This window comes from Perca flavescens, chromosome 6, assembly GCF_004354835.1.
Source record: "Perca flavescens isolate YP-PL-M2 chromosome 6, PFLA_1.0, whole genome shotgun sequence".
Classification (NCBI taxonomy): domain Eukaryota; kingdom Metazoa; phylum Chordata; class Actinopteri; order Perciformes; family Percidae; genus Perca; species Perca flavescens.
In genome coordinates this window covers 26,582,562-26,598,649 of record NC_041336.1, presented here as the reverse complement: position 1 = coordinate 26,598,649, position 16,088 = coordinate 26,582,562, and the positions used below count along the sequence as shown (strand labels likewise).

Genomic DNA, 16,088 nt, shown 5'->3' with positions numbered 1-16,088 from the left:
CAGGTCTTATCTTGGCAACGTGGACGCAGATATAGTAAACTCCGAAGGCAGTCGTAATATTTACTTAGTAGGCTAGGCTAACGCTGTTGCGCTAACGTCACCAAAACATCGCCGTAGCTTTAGCTAGCTGTCTAAACTTGTCACGAGTCCGGACCTTTAACGGTCTATGGTCCAGACTCGAGTACCACAGCCCTGACCGGTAGATATCACTGAGCTGAACAACAACAAGCTGCAACTTTTCTGATTGATACAATGGGAGCCTGACTCTTGCATATGACCCCAATCTGCCCCTCTTATGGCTTGAAGCCATAACCTCCGCCGGTTTTTGGCAAAAGCATGCTTCCCCCTAGGTATGTTAAACATCAGGCACCCATCACTGGCTCTGTTTGTACAATTAACCACGCAACAACTCCTTGGCATTTGCCTAGGAGCTACTATGCCGCTACTACTAGCTAGCTACACAAAACATGTCTTCTTTCTGCCCCCTGGTTGCGTGCGCAAGCCGTGATGACGTTGCCGAGAAACCCATGTATAGGTCTTGAATTTAATTAATAATGGTCTTAAAAAGGTCTTAAAGTCTTGAATTTTACTTGGTAAAAACCTGCAGAAACCCTGATTATTGTACATATTAAAGCCAAATCTCTGGAGATATTCAACACGCAAACACAGAAGAAATAACCAGCTGTGGCTGATTGATGAATTGATGAATAGGGCATAGCTCTGGGATCTCTTAACTTGCAAAAACACTTACATTGCAGTGCCTTTAGGTGGCTGAAACATACAGCAGTGCTTCAGGAATTTTGATGTTTAGATATTTCCGTATTTTATAATACATGTAGGTAGATAAATCCATTAAGAAAAGTATTAGGCATGCAGCAGACAGGCAATATACTGAAAATACAAGTTAACATCAACAAAAGAGTTATTTGACATGTGGGTGTTGTACAGGTCTTAAACCTGTACAATTGAAAGGACATACATCATATGTACAGATGACTAAACTAACATCTTATGTAGACATATCTGTTTCCTGCTACACCAGAGCAAACACATGCACATTAGAAGCAGCAGCAGCAGCTGAACATCATGCCGACAGTAATACAGTATGAACTGACCAGAGACTAAATGATGAGGTAATCAGTATCAAGTGTTGATTTCACTGAGCCTCCAGTCATCATGAAGATGGTGAAAAGTGTATATCTCCATGGCTAATGAAACCCTGGGGATGTCAGGGTTTAGGGTTCATAAAGTATTTATGGTATGTTCATTAAGTATTGATTAAGCCGTTAGAGAGCGTTTAGACACCCAGACAATCATTATGAAAGATTAGATCTTGGCTAGAGGAAGAGGAAGTTGGAGGAAGGCAGAAATGCAGAGAGAGAAAGAGGTTGCGGTGAGGGATGAATGGAAATGAAGGAAACCAAAAGATGATGTGAAGAGGGAAATGTAAGCTATGGCAGAGGAAAAAGAGCAAGGAGGCAAGAGGGAAAGGAAAGGAAGAAGGAAAATTCTGTTCTTTAAATATTCATGAAGCATTCAGATAGCATTTTAAACAGCAAGGCTATTATAGGAGATTAGTATTAATCTGAGGAAGAGAAGGGGCAAATAGGGAAAAGAGGAAAGGAAACGAGGAGGAGGGGGAGCATGAGAAAAGAGGACGTTAAGGATAGAGAGGAGGTGGGCTGAAGGAGGGCAAATGAGAAGGAAGAATAGATGGATTAAAAGAGGAAATGAGCAGGATTATGCGTAAAACAAGTTTGAAAGGTAGAGGAAGGAGTCAACACGTAATGAATTGAAAGTCTCATTTCCCTAATCATATACTGCTTTTTTTAAGAAGTGCTCTGCTAGTTGTTTCCAAAGCATTTCTCAGCCTATGTCTTCACTTAATTTTTTTCCTCATCTTTCCTTCCATTCATTTTCAATACCTGCTCAATTCTTGTTCCGGGCTGTGGGAGGCTGTGATGTGCCATGTCTGATGTGAAGTGTTGCTATTTGAGATGCAAGTGGGATTTTAAAGAAATATGACATTCAAGTAGCGTTTTACCTCATATCCATCCATCTAGCATACAGACCCAGCAGGTGTTTTTCACAGGTATTTAACCATTGCTTTGCCCTCTCTTTACCCTCTAGCTCTTCAGCAGGTGTTGTTGCACTGCAGGGTAACCAGGAAGTAGCATGATAAGAGGTGCAGACCTGCTATAATGATGCTGCAATGAGGTTTAATGGAGCTGAAAACACAGGCTGACTGGCTGGCAGGCAGACTATATAGTCAGGGAGAGGCACAGTTGGTGTGAAGCTGTTTCCAGCTCATGACAGATGTTACAGAGAGAGAGAGAGAGAGAGACAAAGAGAGCGAGAGGGGACAAGACAGAGAGACAAAGAGACAGAGGGAGAGGGGACAGAGAGAGGTGAGTCATTTGCAACATGCAGAGTTAGGGATCACCGAGAAGTAACTTTGTGCAAATGGCAACTTTGAGCAAAGTCAAGCAGAGTTCATTCACACGTGAGTGCTCCAAAGCACTTTATTTCATATCCCAGAAGTACTTGTGCAAATAAATGGTTTCACAGCCAACTGTGTCTAGAGACGGTGTAGTGAAGTGTAATGGGATTTCAGTAACCCACCCCTGTTGATTTTGTACCCATCTCAATCTTGATTTTCCTGGATTGAGACAATATAAATGATACAAAGAGAAACTAAGGATTTCCAGCCCGGCACAGACATGCGTAAAATCAGCAACTGTAGGATGAGTAGAGTAGAGGTTATGGCATCCCTCTTGTTCGCTTGGAATCTGCATTCATTCCCCTTGTTACAGTAACTGCAAACTGTACGGAAAATGTGTGCAGAAACAAAACAGCTGACCCACTTTTTGCTAAAAAAACTGGGAAAACCACTGTGAGATTTTGTTAAAGACATATTGTCTTTGGATGAAATTAGCTTGCAACCACATTGACCACAGGGATAGGAAACATTCTGTTTTACCATTTAATCTTTTTTGTGTCTTGCAAACCTGAGAGAACAGGATTTTGTCAATGTTGCCGCCACAGACGGCGAGGGGGAATTCTGCTCCTTTGTGTCTAGATGAGCAAGTTATTGTTGATTATAACAAAGTCCACAGCCATAGTGGAACATAGCCTCAGGAATGCTCTGGAGCAAATTCATTTGAATGACAGAAACTCAGAGACCTGTAACATTAAACAGCGTGACATGGCAATGAATGTGTTTTACTTTCTCCAGTGATTTCTCCACTACATTCCTGCAACCTGGATGTGCTATGGTACCTTTATGAGTTTTAGTTTTATTAGCCTTAGGCACTGCTGAATCTTCTCATGGGTATTCACATTTTTTAGAGCGTTCAAGTTCTGATTTTTATTATAAAGGTTTCCCACGGCAACTGAATAAAAAAATGTCCTGTTTGTCAACCCGGGCCTTATTAAGCCATTATTTCTTATTGCAGAGCACAATTCCACTGAATGTAACCACTGTGCTGCAGTTTGTCACTGGGTATAAACACAGTCCCATGAGGCAATTGTTCAGGCCTTTACAAACCAGAATATATCTTGATTTCTTAAACAAAAAGCTCACAGTGTAGTCAGATACGTCTGTACACGGTCACGCACACATTGCTTTTAACCATTTTATAAGTAAAGTTTGCAAAGTAAAACACTAACTCTATTCCTGTCCGAAAGAATAGTTTGCAATTTTTTATCAGTGGACTATGTAGACATTGATGATATTATGTATGAGTGTTTAAAGACTTGAATAATTGCCCCTTTTGATTTTGCTTAAGCCTTGTGAGAAGTAAAGGATAGGTTTACAATTGTTTAAGTCTAAGTTTACTTAGGTGCCCATATGAACATTGAAACAGCTTTGCCTTGCTTGCTGTAATCATTCCTTCTGGTCATACTTGATATGAAGCGATCCCTTGCTAATGGGCTTCCAAGATAAGTTATGGTGGACAAAATTCAGTTGTCGTTTTGCGCAAAAATTAATCCAAAGGTTTACTTGAAGCTAATGTGAGGCAGTAGGAAGGAGTCTTTGAACTGCCAGTTTGAACAGGAGGAAAGATTACACCCAGCAACACGTGTTTCATTAGCCCTGTTTCCATTCACAAAAATACAATAAAACTTCCTCAATTGCTCCAAAAAGCGCTCGCTTGGGGTGTTTTTTTTGCCTTTGTCGATAAAGAGTTAATGCAATAAATAGGATATGGAGCGTCGTGGTGCTGGTAGTAGCAAACACAGGTACGTAATTTGTCTTTGTCTCCAGACAGCATAAAACATAACCAATACTAGCTGACATGAAAAGCCAATTAGAACTTGCCCAATTGAAAGAAATTCCTAAAGACCTCTCTTCAATTTTCTCTTGTAGATGGGTTAGATGGCCAAGACTTCTTTTGTTTCCGGTTTTACTTCTTCTACTGTTTACTGGCCAATTACAGCCATGCATAGCCTATACTGGCAACTTCTTAAGAAACCACGCTGAAGCCTTATTTATTCATTCCAAACCAGTTAATGGAAACGTACTTAAATCGCATTTGTTTTTGCTAAATTTTAAAAGTTTGCTTAAAATTCACTTGACAATTGAATGGGAACCTGACTAATGTTCTTATGGGCACCTATCTGTTGTTTTAAGACAGACTTGAACAATTATGAAACTGCCCTTTGATAAAAATAACATAATAAACATATGTTCTATGTTAAAAAGCAGTGATGTAATAGTTTACCCAGGTATGTGGCAAGTAGAAGGCCTTGATGACTTGGCCTTGACTCTTTAATGAAGATCAAGGGCTCCACACAACTGTATGCCTTTGATGCCACTGCTTGCATGAATGCACGCACACACAGGCATGCTCACAAATGTAAAAGATTACATTGAAAGCCAGTTGCCCCGTGTGGGAATACTACTGTGCCACTCTGTGTATTGGACACTCTGCCAAGGGAAAACCCCCTGCTGACAAAGATAGAGAGATTCAGACTCAGAAAGAAAGGTAAAATATTTCAGACTTCTTCACTGTTCTGCTTATTCTGAGTCACTGATTACATAGATGGCTTTGGTCACAGTTGGCCAGACTTGGAACTCCCACTCTTGAAATCAAACAGCTATGGTGCATGCAAAGGAAAAGCAAAAAAAAAGCAAATAATTATACTCAAAAATGAGCCACATTGGGCAATTTTCTTTTCTGTCACAAGGTATTCACCCAACATCACACACACAGACATATATCCAACATATATTGTTTGCCATAGCACTAAAATAAAACTAAGCATTGTGGACTCTTACCATTTCATTTGATGTATACAGCATAGCACACACTATATACACTACTACTTTTAGTATTTGTTTTATTTTCCATGACAACAGTGGAATCAAATGTACAACCAGTGTCCCATTCCAGCACTGCACAGGATTCACTGTCAGTGTGTTACTTGTGTTTCTGCTACCTGGGTTTGTGCACAGGTGACATGAGACCCTACCGTTTTAATAATAACAGCTACTATCTGATATAATGCATCAGAGACTTTCCAGGCACTTCTGGGCACTGATTGTAATAAAAATGTGTTGTGAATTACAAATTTGAGTGTTGTACCTTACCATCAAGATTTCCAAAGTTATTACCAAGGCCATAATTAATACATAGCATAATTACGGCATGGAGGGGAGATAAAGCCGACGTAGCCGTAAACTCCCATGAATCAAAGAAACATCACAGAGGCATTCTGGGGAACGATGTGTCCTAATAGTTTCATGAAAACATCAAATAATGTCTTGAAATCATGTAGTTAGGATTCATAGAACATGTGTGTATCACACCCCCTTTTCTCTCTCCATCACTCTTCCTTTCTGGCTCAATTAGGCATGGGCCGGTATGAGATTCTGACGGTATGATAACCTTCAGCAAAAATATCACGGTTTCACGGTATTACGGTATTGCAAATACAACTATAAATATAATTTTTTGAAATGTCTGGGTAAAAACAACTTTTTTCCCCCATTGAACACAATGTATTTTATTTTGAAACACATTGCACACTGGCAGGGAGAGGGATTTCTAAACTGCACCTCTGTCCTTGAAGACTCGGTATGACAGAAATCTTTTGTGGTTTTGAAATCGTGACTTTTTCAAACCGCGGTATACCTTGAAATCGGTAACCGGCTTATGCCTAGTCTCAATAGCAAAATGGAGCACCCTCTATCAAACCCTCTCGTGCATCCATCCCTCTTTAATTTGCCAGCACTCCAGTTACACGCACACATGCACACACAGGCTTTGGTCTCCTGCAGAGGATCAATTCAGTAGGGTGCTGCTAAACAGAGCAAAAATATTTGAAGGCACTAACTGAGAGGCACATTACAAGGAAGTTCCCTCATTTCCTTGAATGTTTTTAATGCAACTCAGTTAACATCTATGAATCCTGAGGGGGTTTCCTTGCTGCTTTAGGGGTTCTGAGTGAAGCTGGTGCGCTGCCTTTTCAATGAAATGTTTATTCCTCTTTTGAGGAGAGTTTGCCACTTGAGTTAAATTCACAGATATTTTGCGGTAGGATATTCAGTCATAAATATGGAAATAAAGAACTTGAATGGTGCTGCCTTAATCTCTTTTAGAGAATAGTTTTTGAAGATTGATTATCAAGAATAAATAACATAACAGCGCATATTGTGAAACCCAATAGTGATTATTTTCAAGGTTTCAAAGAAGCATTTTCGATCAGTGCTCGGGTCTCTAAGATTAGACTGAAATAAGCAAATTCTCTTTTCTGTCTGGCTTTGAAACCTTTGCCTATGCAAGACAAATGAAGTGATTATGACTCTTTTCATATCTTATGCTACTGTGTTTCCCAACAGCAACAGGAACAGGACCCCACCAACCTTTACATCTCGAACCTGCCACTGTCCATGGATGAGCAGGAGCTGGAGAACATGCTGAAGCCCTTTGGTCATGTCATTTCCACGCGGATACTGAGGGACGCCAATGGCCTGAGCAGAGGAGTCGGCTTTGCTAGGTATGCACGGAGAGAGAGAAAGCCCACAAACTGTCACTTACGCTTATGGCTCTCCAAAAATCTTGTATTTACCAAAACGTTAGTATTGCTTGAGGAGCTTAACTACATTTCCCACTGTTTTTTTTTTTTTTTTTTTTGTCAAACACAACCAAATGTATTTAATTGTAGGCAACATAACCCTGAGTTGACTTCCTGCCTTTTACAACCAATGGACTTTTAGCTGTAATTATACAACTGCACATTCCTGTACCCTTGGCCCCTTCACCCTCCTCTCTCTCTCTCTCTCTCTCTCTCTCTCTCTCTCTTTCTGTGTGTGTGTGTGTGTGTGTGTGTGTATGTGTGGTCTTCTCAGTTACACCGTGGAGTGTGCCAGTGATTAGAATGCAGTCAGGGCTCCATTCAGGGTCACTGGCTATGTGTAGAAAACCCAAGACACACACAGAGACATGCATGCTCACATACCACACGCACACACTGGCTCCCTCTCTCTCTCTCTCTCTCTCGTCACCATTTCTCTCTCCCACACACACATACAACACACTAGCTTTTGCTTGCCAAGCAGGCAATTAGTCATTGAGCTGTGATTGGGTGAGCAGAGCTGAATGGTGGCAGACAAAGAGGACATGACACACAACAGATCAGACTGAATGGAGCTTTTAAACCCGGACAAAGGAGAGGAAACCCCATAGAAAACACACAGAGACACAGACGCACACACATGCACATGCCTACCTCAGGCATTTTGCTCAGGCTGACATTGGCAAACAAGCACAATATGCAGGCATTTCATTTACTTATTGTATTGCGGGACACATTTGCATGCACACATATCCACATACAGTACATTCACACTTTTAAGAACCAGATTACCTTTTGTGCCTATTGAATAGTAACAGTAAGGAGCTTACTGTCGTCAAGTAGAACCTCTGTCTTTTCTTGTCTCTGTCAGGATGGAGTCGACAGAGAAGTGCGATGTGGTGATTCAGAATTTCAACGGGAAATTCTTGAAAACCCCTCCAGGCATGACAGGTAGGTGTCAATCACCAAGACAATTGTGTTGTACTGACAAAGCTTGTGTTTTTCTATAGCGAGAGCATGGCATTTCTCTATAGGTCCGGGTGCTCATATAGATGCAGCACTTTGTGGCATCTTACGCTCAATCTTTGTGTTCTTTTCTTTCTTCGCCGTGTTCTTTTAACTCAGTTTTCCACCAACCTTTAAAAGCACCCCCCCCATAGGTTCAGAGGTTTATATGTTTGTTGATACAACGATAAAGGACAGTGCTCGAAGTGGGCCGGTACTCACCGGTACACAGTACCGACACTTCTACATTTTACTCTTAAGCATACCTGCACTTTTTCTTGCGTACCACTACTTCTCGTATGTAGCCAGGACTCTACCACTGACAGAGAAAGCGTCAGTGTCAGAGAGATTGACCCTAACGTTACATAAACTACACTACCCAGGGGGCACTACGTGGCTTCCCTCAGTTCGGAAAAGCTGTCTGATGCCTGCAGCCTGACCGTAACAGATTTTTCACTGCTGAAAACCTAGAAACTAAAAAGAAGTGTGTCAAGTTTGTAAGTCGTTATGTTAACATCAGGTATGATTCATGAGCTTCAAACTAACCTTAACGTTGATATGAGCGGAACAGCTAGCATTAATGAGGAGTCTGCAGCTACCAACCTTAACATATCCTTAGTCAATCACACCGATGTCAACAATAACGTGAGTAACGAAACACATGGATGGCCTGACTGTTGGTCAAGGGACCAAATTATGTATTTTTGCTCCATGAACAGCTGGCTCGTTTTTAAAGATAACTAACTGGACTGCAAAACATGTAGCAGCATACCGTCACTTGCTGGCCAGACAGAGAGGGGACTAAAGCTGTCACACACGCACGCCGCGCACACACACACACACACACACACACACACACACACACACACACACACACACACACACACACACACACACACACACACGACTTGTTTAAATAAATACATACATTTATGTTGTTAATAAATAACAATAAATTGTTGTTGTACCAGCAATATCTCCAAGTTTTGTTTTTTACTGTAGAAATCTCAAATGTCATAATGATTTGCCAATGAGTACCGGCACTCTTTTTTTCCACTTCAAGCACTGGTAAAGGAAGTAATCTTTTAGGGCCCTATTTTAACGATCTGAAACGCAAATATCAAACGCAAAACGCAAGTAGCTTTGTGGGCGGATCTCGGGCGCTGTTGCTATTATACCGGCGGGATAAATGAGTCTTGTGCCCGACGCAAATCTAAAATGGGTTGGTCTGAAGTAGCTAGGTGTGGTTTGGGCGTAACGTGCAATAAACCAATCAGAGCGTCATCTCACATTCCCTTTAAGAGCAGGCGCGCTTGTTCCATGGCGGATTGCTATTATGACGGCAGATTTGCCTGGCGCACGCCAGCGGGAGCTGTCCGGGATGCGGAAAAGTAATAAATGCCCGTCTTGACCGGGTGGCGATGTTGCTGCGGCCTCTCGGGCGCATCTCCTCAAGTCTGGAGAGGATTGCTGCAGCCATGGAGCGTGGGCCTCCAAACGCACCACCTGCTCCTGTTGTCCCCCTTCCTCCTCCCCCCACTCCATCTCCGTCCACCCGCTCCATCAGGAGCGCATTGCCACTCCCGGACCAGATTCTGCCGGAGTGTCCAATCCCACCGTAGTTCAACGTCACGTCTCCTTAATTCCTCTAATATTTCCTCATTTATGTCATCAACACATCCATGATTCATGGAAATGTTGTGTAAAACACAACAAGCCACAAAGAATGCTGCGACTTTTTGAGGACTGTACTGTAAAGTGCCTGCTGATCTATCCAAACACCTGAAGTGCATTTTCAGTAATATTTTCCCTTGTAATTATGTATGGTTTGCAAAAATAGGAACTGCTGCGTCCTTGTAGATGAGGGAAGCAAAGTCTATGCGTGTTGTGCACACGCTACATTACGGCCAAGCATGCACCCCTAAAATAGCATCTGAATAACGCGCTACTGACTTTAGACTAGCGCCACTGACTTTAAACCAGGTTTTTCCTGGTCAGTGGCAGAATTGTTTTCTGAAACTGCAAAATAGCACCAGGGAACGTTTGCGCCAGAACACGCCTCCTCTTTACGCTGAACCGCCCCCGGGAGCGCAAATACATTCCCTAATTTACCGACGTGCGTCTGTGGAGGGAAAAGTCCGCTGTGCGTCGGGTGCAAAATAGGAATTATACATGCGTCGGTGTACAAAGGCAATTGCGCTGAGTGCAAGATAGGGCCCTTAGTGTCTTATTGATGAGAGCACAGCAGTCTTGTAATTTTATGTGCACATCATGATAAGGTGGACAGCTCTCATAAATGAGGCTGGTTATTGTTTGAAAATCTTTAATGCAAGTACAAATACAGCACCTGAGTTTTAGTACTGATAACAAAATTATACATATCTCCAGTAACTTAGTTTGAGGACTATAAACATTTTTCTTTCATTTGATTAAATACACTCATAACCGTAGCAGCTACAGTATCACTATAGTTTAACAATTCGCACATCCATTGGAAAATATCACAGACTTGAAAAAAGGAAAATCCCGCAATTTTGCTCTTGCTACAGCAGCACCATTTATTGAAGAAACTAACGTTACGGCCCCTTTGGACCTCCATCAAGAGTATATCCAACAGTTCTAATCAGTTACAGTCATGCAAGGGACATCTCCGCCTTTTGGTGTTACAGCATCTGTCTGTGTACAAGCAGTGTCAGTGCGACTGATAATATATCAGCATCATCTCTGCTGCTCTCTTTCTCCCTCTGTCCTACTCCTTCGACCACCTTGAGTTGAAGATCTAAGTGATTAATTGACTATTGACTGCGCGACACACAGATTTAGACGCACACATGCACGAGGGGAAGAGGGAGGGGGGAAGGATGGGGTTTAGGGAGAGAGAGAAAGAGACAAGGAAAGGATGGGAGAAGAGGAGGAGGAGATGTAATGAGGATGAGATTGGGGATGTCATTGTGTTTGGAAAAAAAAAACGAGGGAGTGTGAGAGAGAGAATGACATTAACAGAAAGAGAGAGAAAGAGAGAGAGAGGGACAAGTGGGGTGACTAAACATGAGTGAGATAACAGAGCAAGGACAAGGTGGGAGAAAAGAGAAAGCTGAGGTGGGGAGAAGCAAACTGAAAGTGACACAAAATGGGAGAGAAGAGATGGAGATACAGAATGATCAAATATAGATAGAAAGCTGCGCCACACTGAAGAAAATGGAAATCAACGACAGACAGAGAGAGCTGTGCCCCGTGCCATGGCAGTATGATTTGTGAGGTACAGCATGGTGGGCGGCTCCGTTTCTCACCCAGACACACACACACACACACACACACACACACACACACACACACACACACACACACACACACACACACACACACACACACACACACACACTCTAGAGCCTTCATTAAAGGTTAAGAGTTTCTCAAGAGATCTTGTTTATTCATGCATATTTGAATTTTGGTAATACTTTAATTGATACTCATGCAGCCCAATAATACATATACATGGCAGTTTCACCTTTAAATTCTTGAATGATTATATCATAAAAACAGCAACTACATATGACCTGGTCAGCTATTGCTTAACAAAAGTATAAAAGTAAATACTTAGTAATTAGATGCTGGGTTCAGGAAATGAAAAGGGGACATCTGCCTCTCTATTACTCTAACCCAATTGCATTTCCCCATTATGTCTTTTTCTCTGTTTGTGATTTATTTTTCTCCTCTCCTCCAAGTTATCCTCTCTCACACTCTATCGCCTCTGACCCACATCTGATCTCTTTGTCCTCTTTTTATTTACCGTTTTCTAATCATTCTGTCTCTTCTTTCTCTCAAATAATTGAACGGTGCTGTACTGAGAAAAATATTTTGTAATTATTTGGCAGCACTGCACTGTCAGACTGAGTCAGGTTACATGTTTTGGCAGCGACTTATTCTATACTCAAAACATTGCTATGGTTGTTAAAATGTGATACTTTGAAGCACTGACCAATTCACATCAATGCTGTCAAGTTCTAAAAGTTGCAAGGACGTGCTTGTATTTAAACATCATTTGGTGAATAACATTCTTAGATAAATATGTTCGTGCATCAGTACCTTTTATTTCTACTTGTCTCACAGCCAATTCTTTTTGGGTTGCTTTATGACAAGAAAATGGAGTAAATGTAGTGAGCTTCCTCTCCCCCGGGGATGGTGTCAGGGAATGGTTTGTTGAGTGGTTGTTAATGTCAGCTCGTACTTCACAGGGGCAGCCACACAGGGTGGAGATCAACTCAGTTAACCTTTTAAACTTAACAAGTGCAAAAGTCTTCTAAATCTCCGAACTCTGTCTCAGCTTTCGGTCCTTACTGTTTTGTTTATTGCAGTAGACATTGTTAATGCTATGAAAGGGAAAGGCTAATAGCAGTATGCATAAACATTTTCTAATGCATATTTCTTGATTTGGGTGGCAAATAGTTGGCGTCCTCTCATGTTTTGAACTAGTAACCCTCTAGAGTCCATATTGTTTTGTCCCCAGGCTTTGAGCTCTTTGATGTCTGGTCTCTTAAAGAAAAAAGACGACATCCCATTCAGCCCGAGTATAGGGAATCCTCATTTTATCACATTTGGGGATTGGATCCCATTTTCCAAATGATTTCCCATGTTGCTTGCAAATGGATTGGATTTTAAATGAGAATTTTCCCATTTGGGGGATTGTCCCACTCATATGATATTCTCCCTCTTCCTAAGTGAAAACTGAGCTAAGGCCTTTTACTGACCTAGAGATTGATGCCTTGCATAGAAGCACCAAACCTAAGGTCTTTAGTACCTTCACTTAATCAGGTGCATCTAGAGGAGCCTGTGTGTTTAATCCTCCCCCACATTTTTCTTCCCCCCCCTATTTCTTTCTGTGTCCCTCTCACCAAAACACAGATGGAAATGTTTGTTTGCTCTGCTGGAGTTTTAACAGTTTCTATGTTGCCTTGCAATATCCCACAGCTCCAATGAGTGGTAACAGTATGTGATCCACTCCTCACAGTACAATCCACCCACACCGCTACCTATGTACGCATACACAAACCGCCACAGATCGAAAGCTCCATTTCAAATCAGTAAAGCACTACTTCTGTTCTTACCCTGTAGCATTAACATGTACACACACACATTCAGACAGGCAAACAACCAACCTCTGTCATTTTATTGATAGCTCTTGCAGTCTTCACATCTTTTATTTTCTATTTGCGTTGCTTGTCTGTGCAGCTGCAGGATGTCACCCTATTTTTCTTTCCCCAAATGAAGCAAAAAAAACCTCACAAAAACTGGAGTGAAACTCTTCACTTTCTGATCCATAAAGCTGTGGAACTTTGATTGATAAATTAAATTGGTAAATGAACTGCTGCATGCCTTGGTTTATGCATACAACTAAATCTTGTAAACAGTTCCCAATTTTAAACAAATGTAGTATTTTTTTATCTATTCACTTCAGTTACTTGCCCTTTTCAAGTTTGCAGCTCCTGGCAACAACTTATGTTGTTTGGTAGTATTGACTACACACACGCAGTGTGACACACAACTACAGTACACACACCACATAGTAGCGCGATGTGTGTGGGTTGTTCTTTTTTTGTCTTGAGTATTTTATTTCACACATTCATCATAGGGATGAACCTCAGAGTCACATTTTACTGCAAAAACAAGAAATTCAGATTCACTTTGAAATAAAATTAAATTTAGACTCTTTTATCAAATGTGTGATATTTTGAAAGATCAATAGTGCTACAGACTTTGTTACACCTAAAATATATTATGATGTTTACACATAAACACATGGACCAAATACCAAGGACAACCTCCTACCAAGTCATGGAAGCCAATGACAAATTATTGGGAACACAAACAAAGGCTGTGTAAACTAAAATCTACATTTTATTTATTTCCAAATATTAACTACTTACATCCATAACTAGATGATGACAAGATCATCTATGGAGGAAAATCAGAGAAAAAACGTAACGCCTGTTATCTTTTCATTTCTGTATATGTGAGACAACAACATATGGTGTATGCGATACGTTGGCTCACAACTTGTTCTGTATAATACAAATGCTCCTGTCAATAAAGATACAAAAATAGAATAACATCTTTATGAATAATATATCAGGTGTGTGATCAAATGTGACTACAGTATAAACTTAATAGAACAAAATGAAAGACAGTGTTTCTCACCTTGGTGTGCCTGCTCACTGTGTGTATCCACTCTGACTCTTTCTGTTATAGTGAAGTTCCATTAAGCAGCTCGTTCTGCCTCCAATCATTTTCTATGAGGCGTGCAGTTGTCTGCATGTTGCAGTAGTTTGAAAACTAATGATGTTGAGATTTCTCACACAACCCCCTTACCTGTCGGGACACAGTCCTGAGTAAGAAGGGGAATATTGTGCTTGGGGCTCAGTTTTTCCTCTAGAATTGTGGGGGGGGTAGACATTTTTGGTAATATCAATATAGAGGAAACACTGGGGCTACAAAGATCGATTTATGTGTGACTGTACCAATCATTTTTGCTCATTGGATTTAAATTGAATTTAATTTCTTCAACTCCATGTCTTGTTTACTAAGAATGCACATATCTGAACTCTTTTGATAGCCATATATTTGGTTAAGACTATGTTAATTAACTTGGAATGCCCATAAGTGACCCATGTTAAGGGGCATACACAGATGTACCCAAATTCATCATGAATTCATCACTTTGTGTTGCAGAGCAGCAAGAGTGAGAGCAGCAGGGGTCAAACTGACAATTAAAAATGTCCTTCCTTTTAAAGCCCTCTTGTGAAATGCAACAGATTGTAGTAATGTAACTGTGAAAGCACGCTGAATAATTAATTTGGTGCACCAGTTTGAGCAGACAGGTAATCTTTTGGGGTTGTTGTCGCTTCCTGATTGTGTGGCAACTAAGTTTCCCTCTTAGGAATAAATATTTGTTATTGTCATTATCATCCTCAGTATTTATGGCTCGTCACTGTGCCTGTGAATGAATATAAGTGAATTATTTCCTCCCTCAGAGAAATGTATGATATCACAATTATGCCGTCACAGACATCACCTAAAGCTAATACAGCAGTGACATTATACATTTGTCTGTTTTTACCTTATAGCTGCAACATGAAGCGAATAAAAGGATTTTAGATTTTTTTTTTTAGCTCCGTATGATATTGCTGCTGTCGTACTACACACTGGAGTATTGGTAGAGACTGTCAGTGAAAGTCGTTTTGCATCATTTTACGCGTCCCAATACAGATGATTTTTTAGACAATTACCAAAAATAATGGCTCTGTTGAACAGCTCTTGTTTTAATGACTTAATAGACTAAATGCCTTCATTGGTTGTCTGATTTGTGCAGTGTATCCTTTTGCACATTAGCCAATACTGATTCATTAATAGCCAGTGGAAATCCTTTCACGGTTTGTGCCAAATTAAAATTCTGGCTTGTAAAACTAAGTCAGTATTAAGGACAAACAGGCATGACAGATATGGTCTTCCTCTGAAGATGGTCATCAATAATAGCTAAACAAGTAATATTCCAACAAAACATTAGTCATATTGACTCTGTTCCCCTTCACTCAAACAGGAGCACATACACACACAGTCATAAACTGACACATACATGCATACAGTATACACTGCACATGCAGGATCCTGTTAATCCTACATTTCAAATTATTTTTTTATTTCAATTAGTTTGCTGTCTTAAGCTACCGCTCAAACACTTAATCTTCTTTGCATTTATGTTATTTTGGCGTTATTGTGAGATGCCATGACAGTATAATCTGACATGTCAGATTTAAGTAATAATAGGATTAAAGTCCAGGTATCTGAGAATGTGGCAGCATTGTGCATTCATTCAAATTATCTATAGAAACAAGAAGCACAACTTTCTCTATATACGGGCCTGTCCAAATATCCTGCCCAACTGGCCTGCAGCAGTCTCTGGAAAAACACTAAATCCAATCTCCAGATGCACTAAGGCACCCAAAATA

At 40.8% G+C, this 16,088-nt stretch overlaps 1 protein-coding gene across 11 annotated transcripts in view; it reads left to right on the top strand.

Annotated features, from left to right (window-relative positions):
* The window catches only part of LOC114557091 (RNA-binding motif, single-stranded-interacting protein 3), a 209,249-nt gene that overhangs the window by 165,900 nt on the left and 27,261 nt on the right, over window positions 1–16,088 (top strand). For all 11 annotated transcript variants that reach the window (XM_028580374.1, XM_028580373.1, XM_028580372.1 and 8 more), the window contains 2 exons: window positions 6,845–7,002; window positions 7,952–8,031. In XM_028580374.1, coding sequence (XP_028436175.1) covers window positions 6,845–7,002; window positions 7,952–8,031 — 238 coding nt within the window. The remainder of the gene's footprint in view (window positions 1–6,844; window positions 7,003–7,951; window positions 8,032–16,088) is intronic.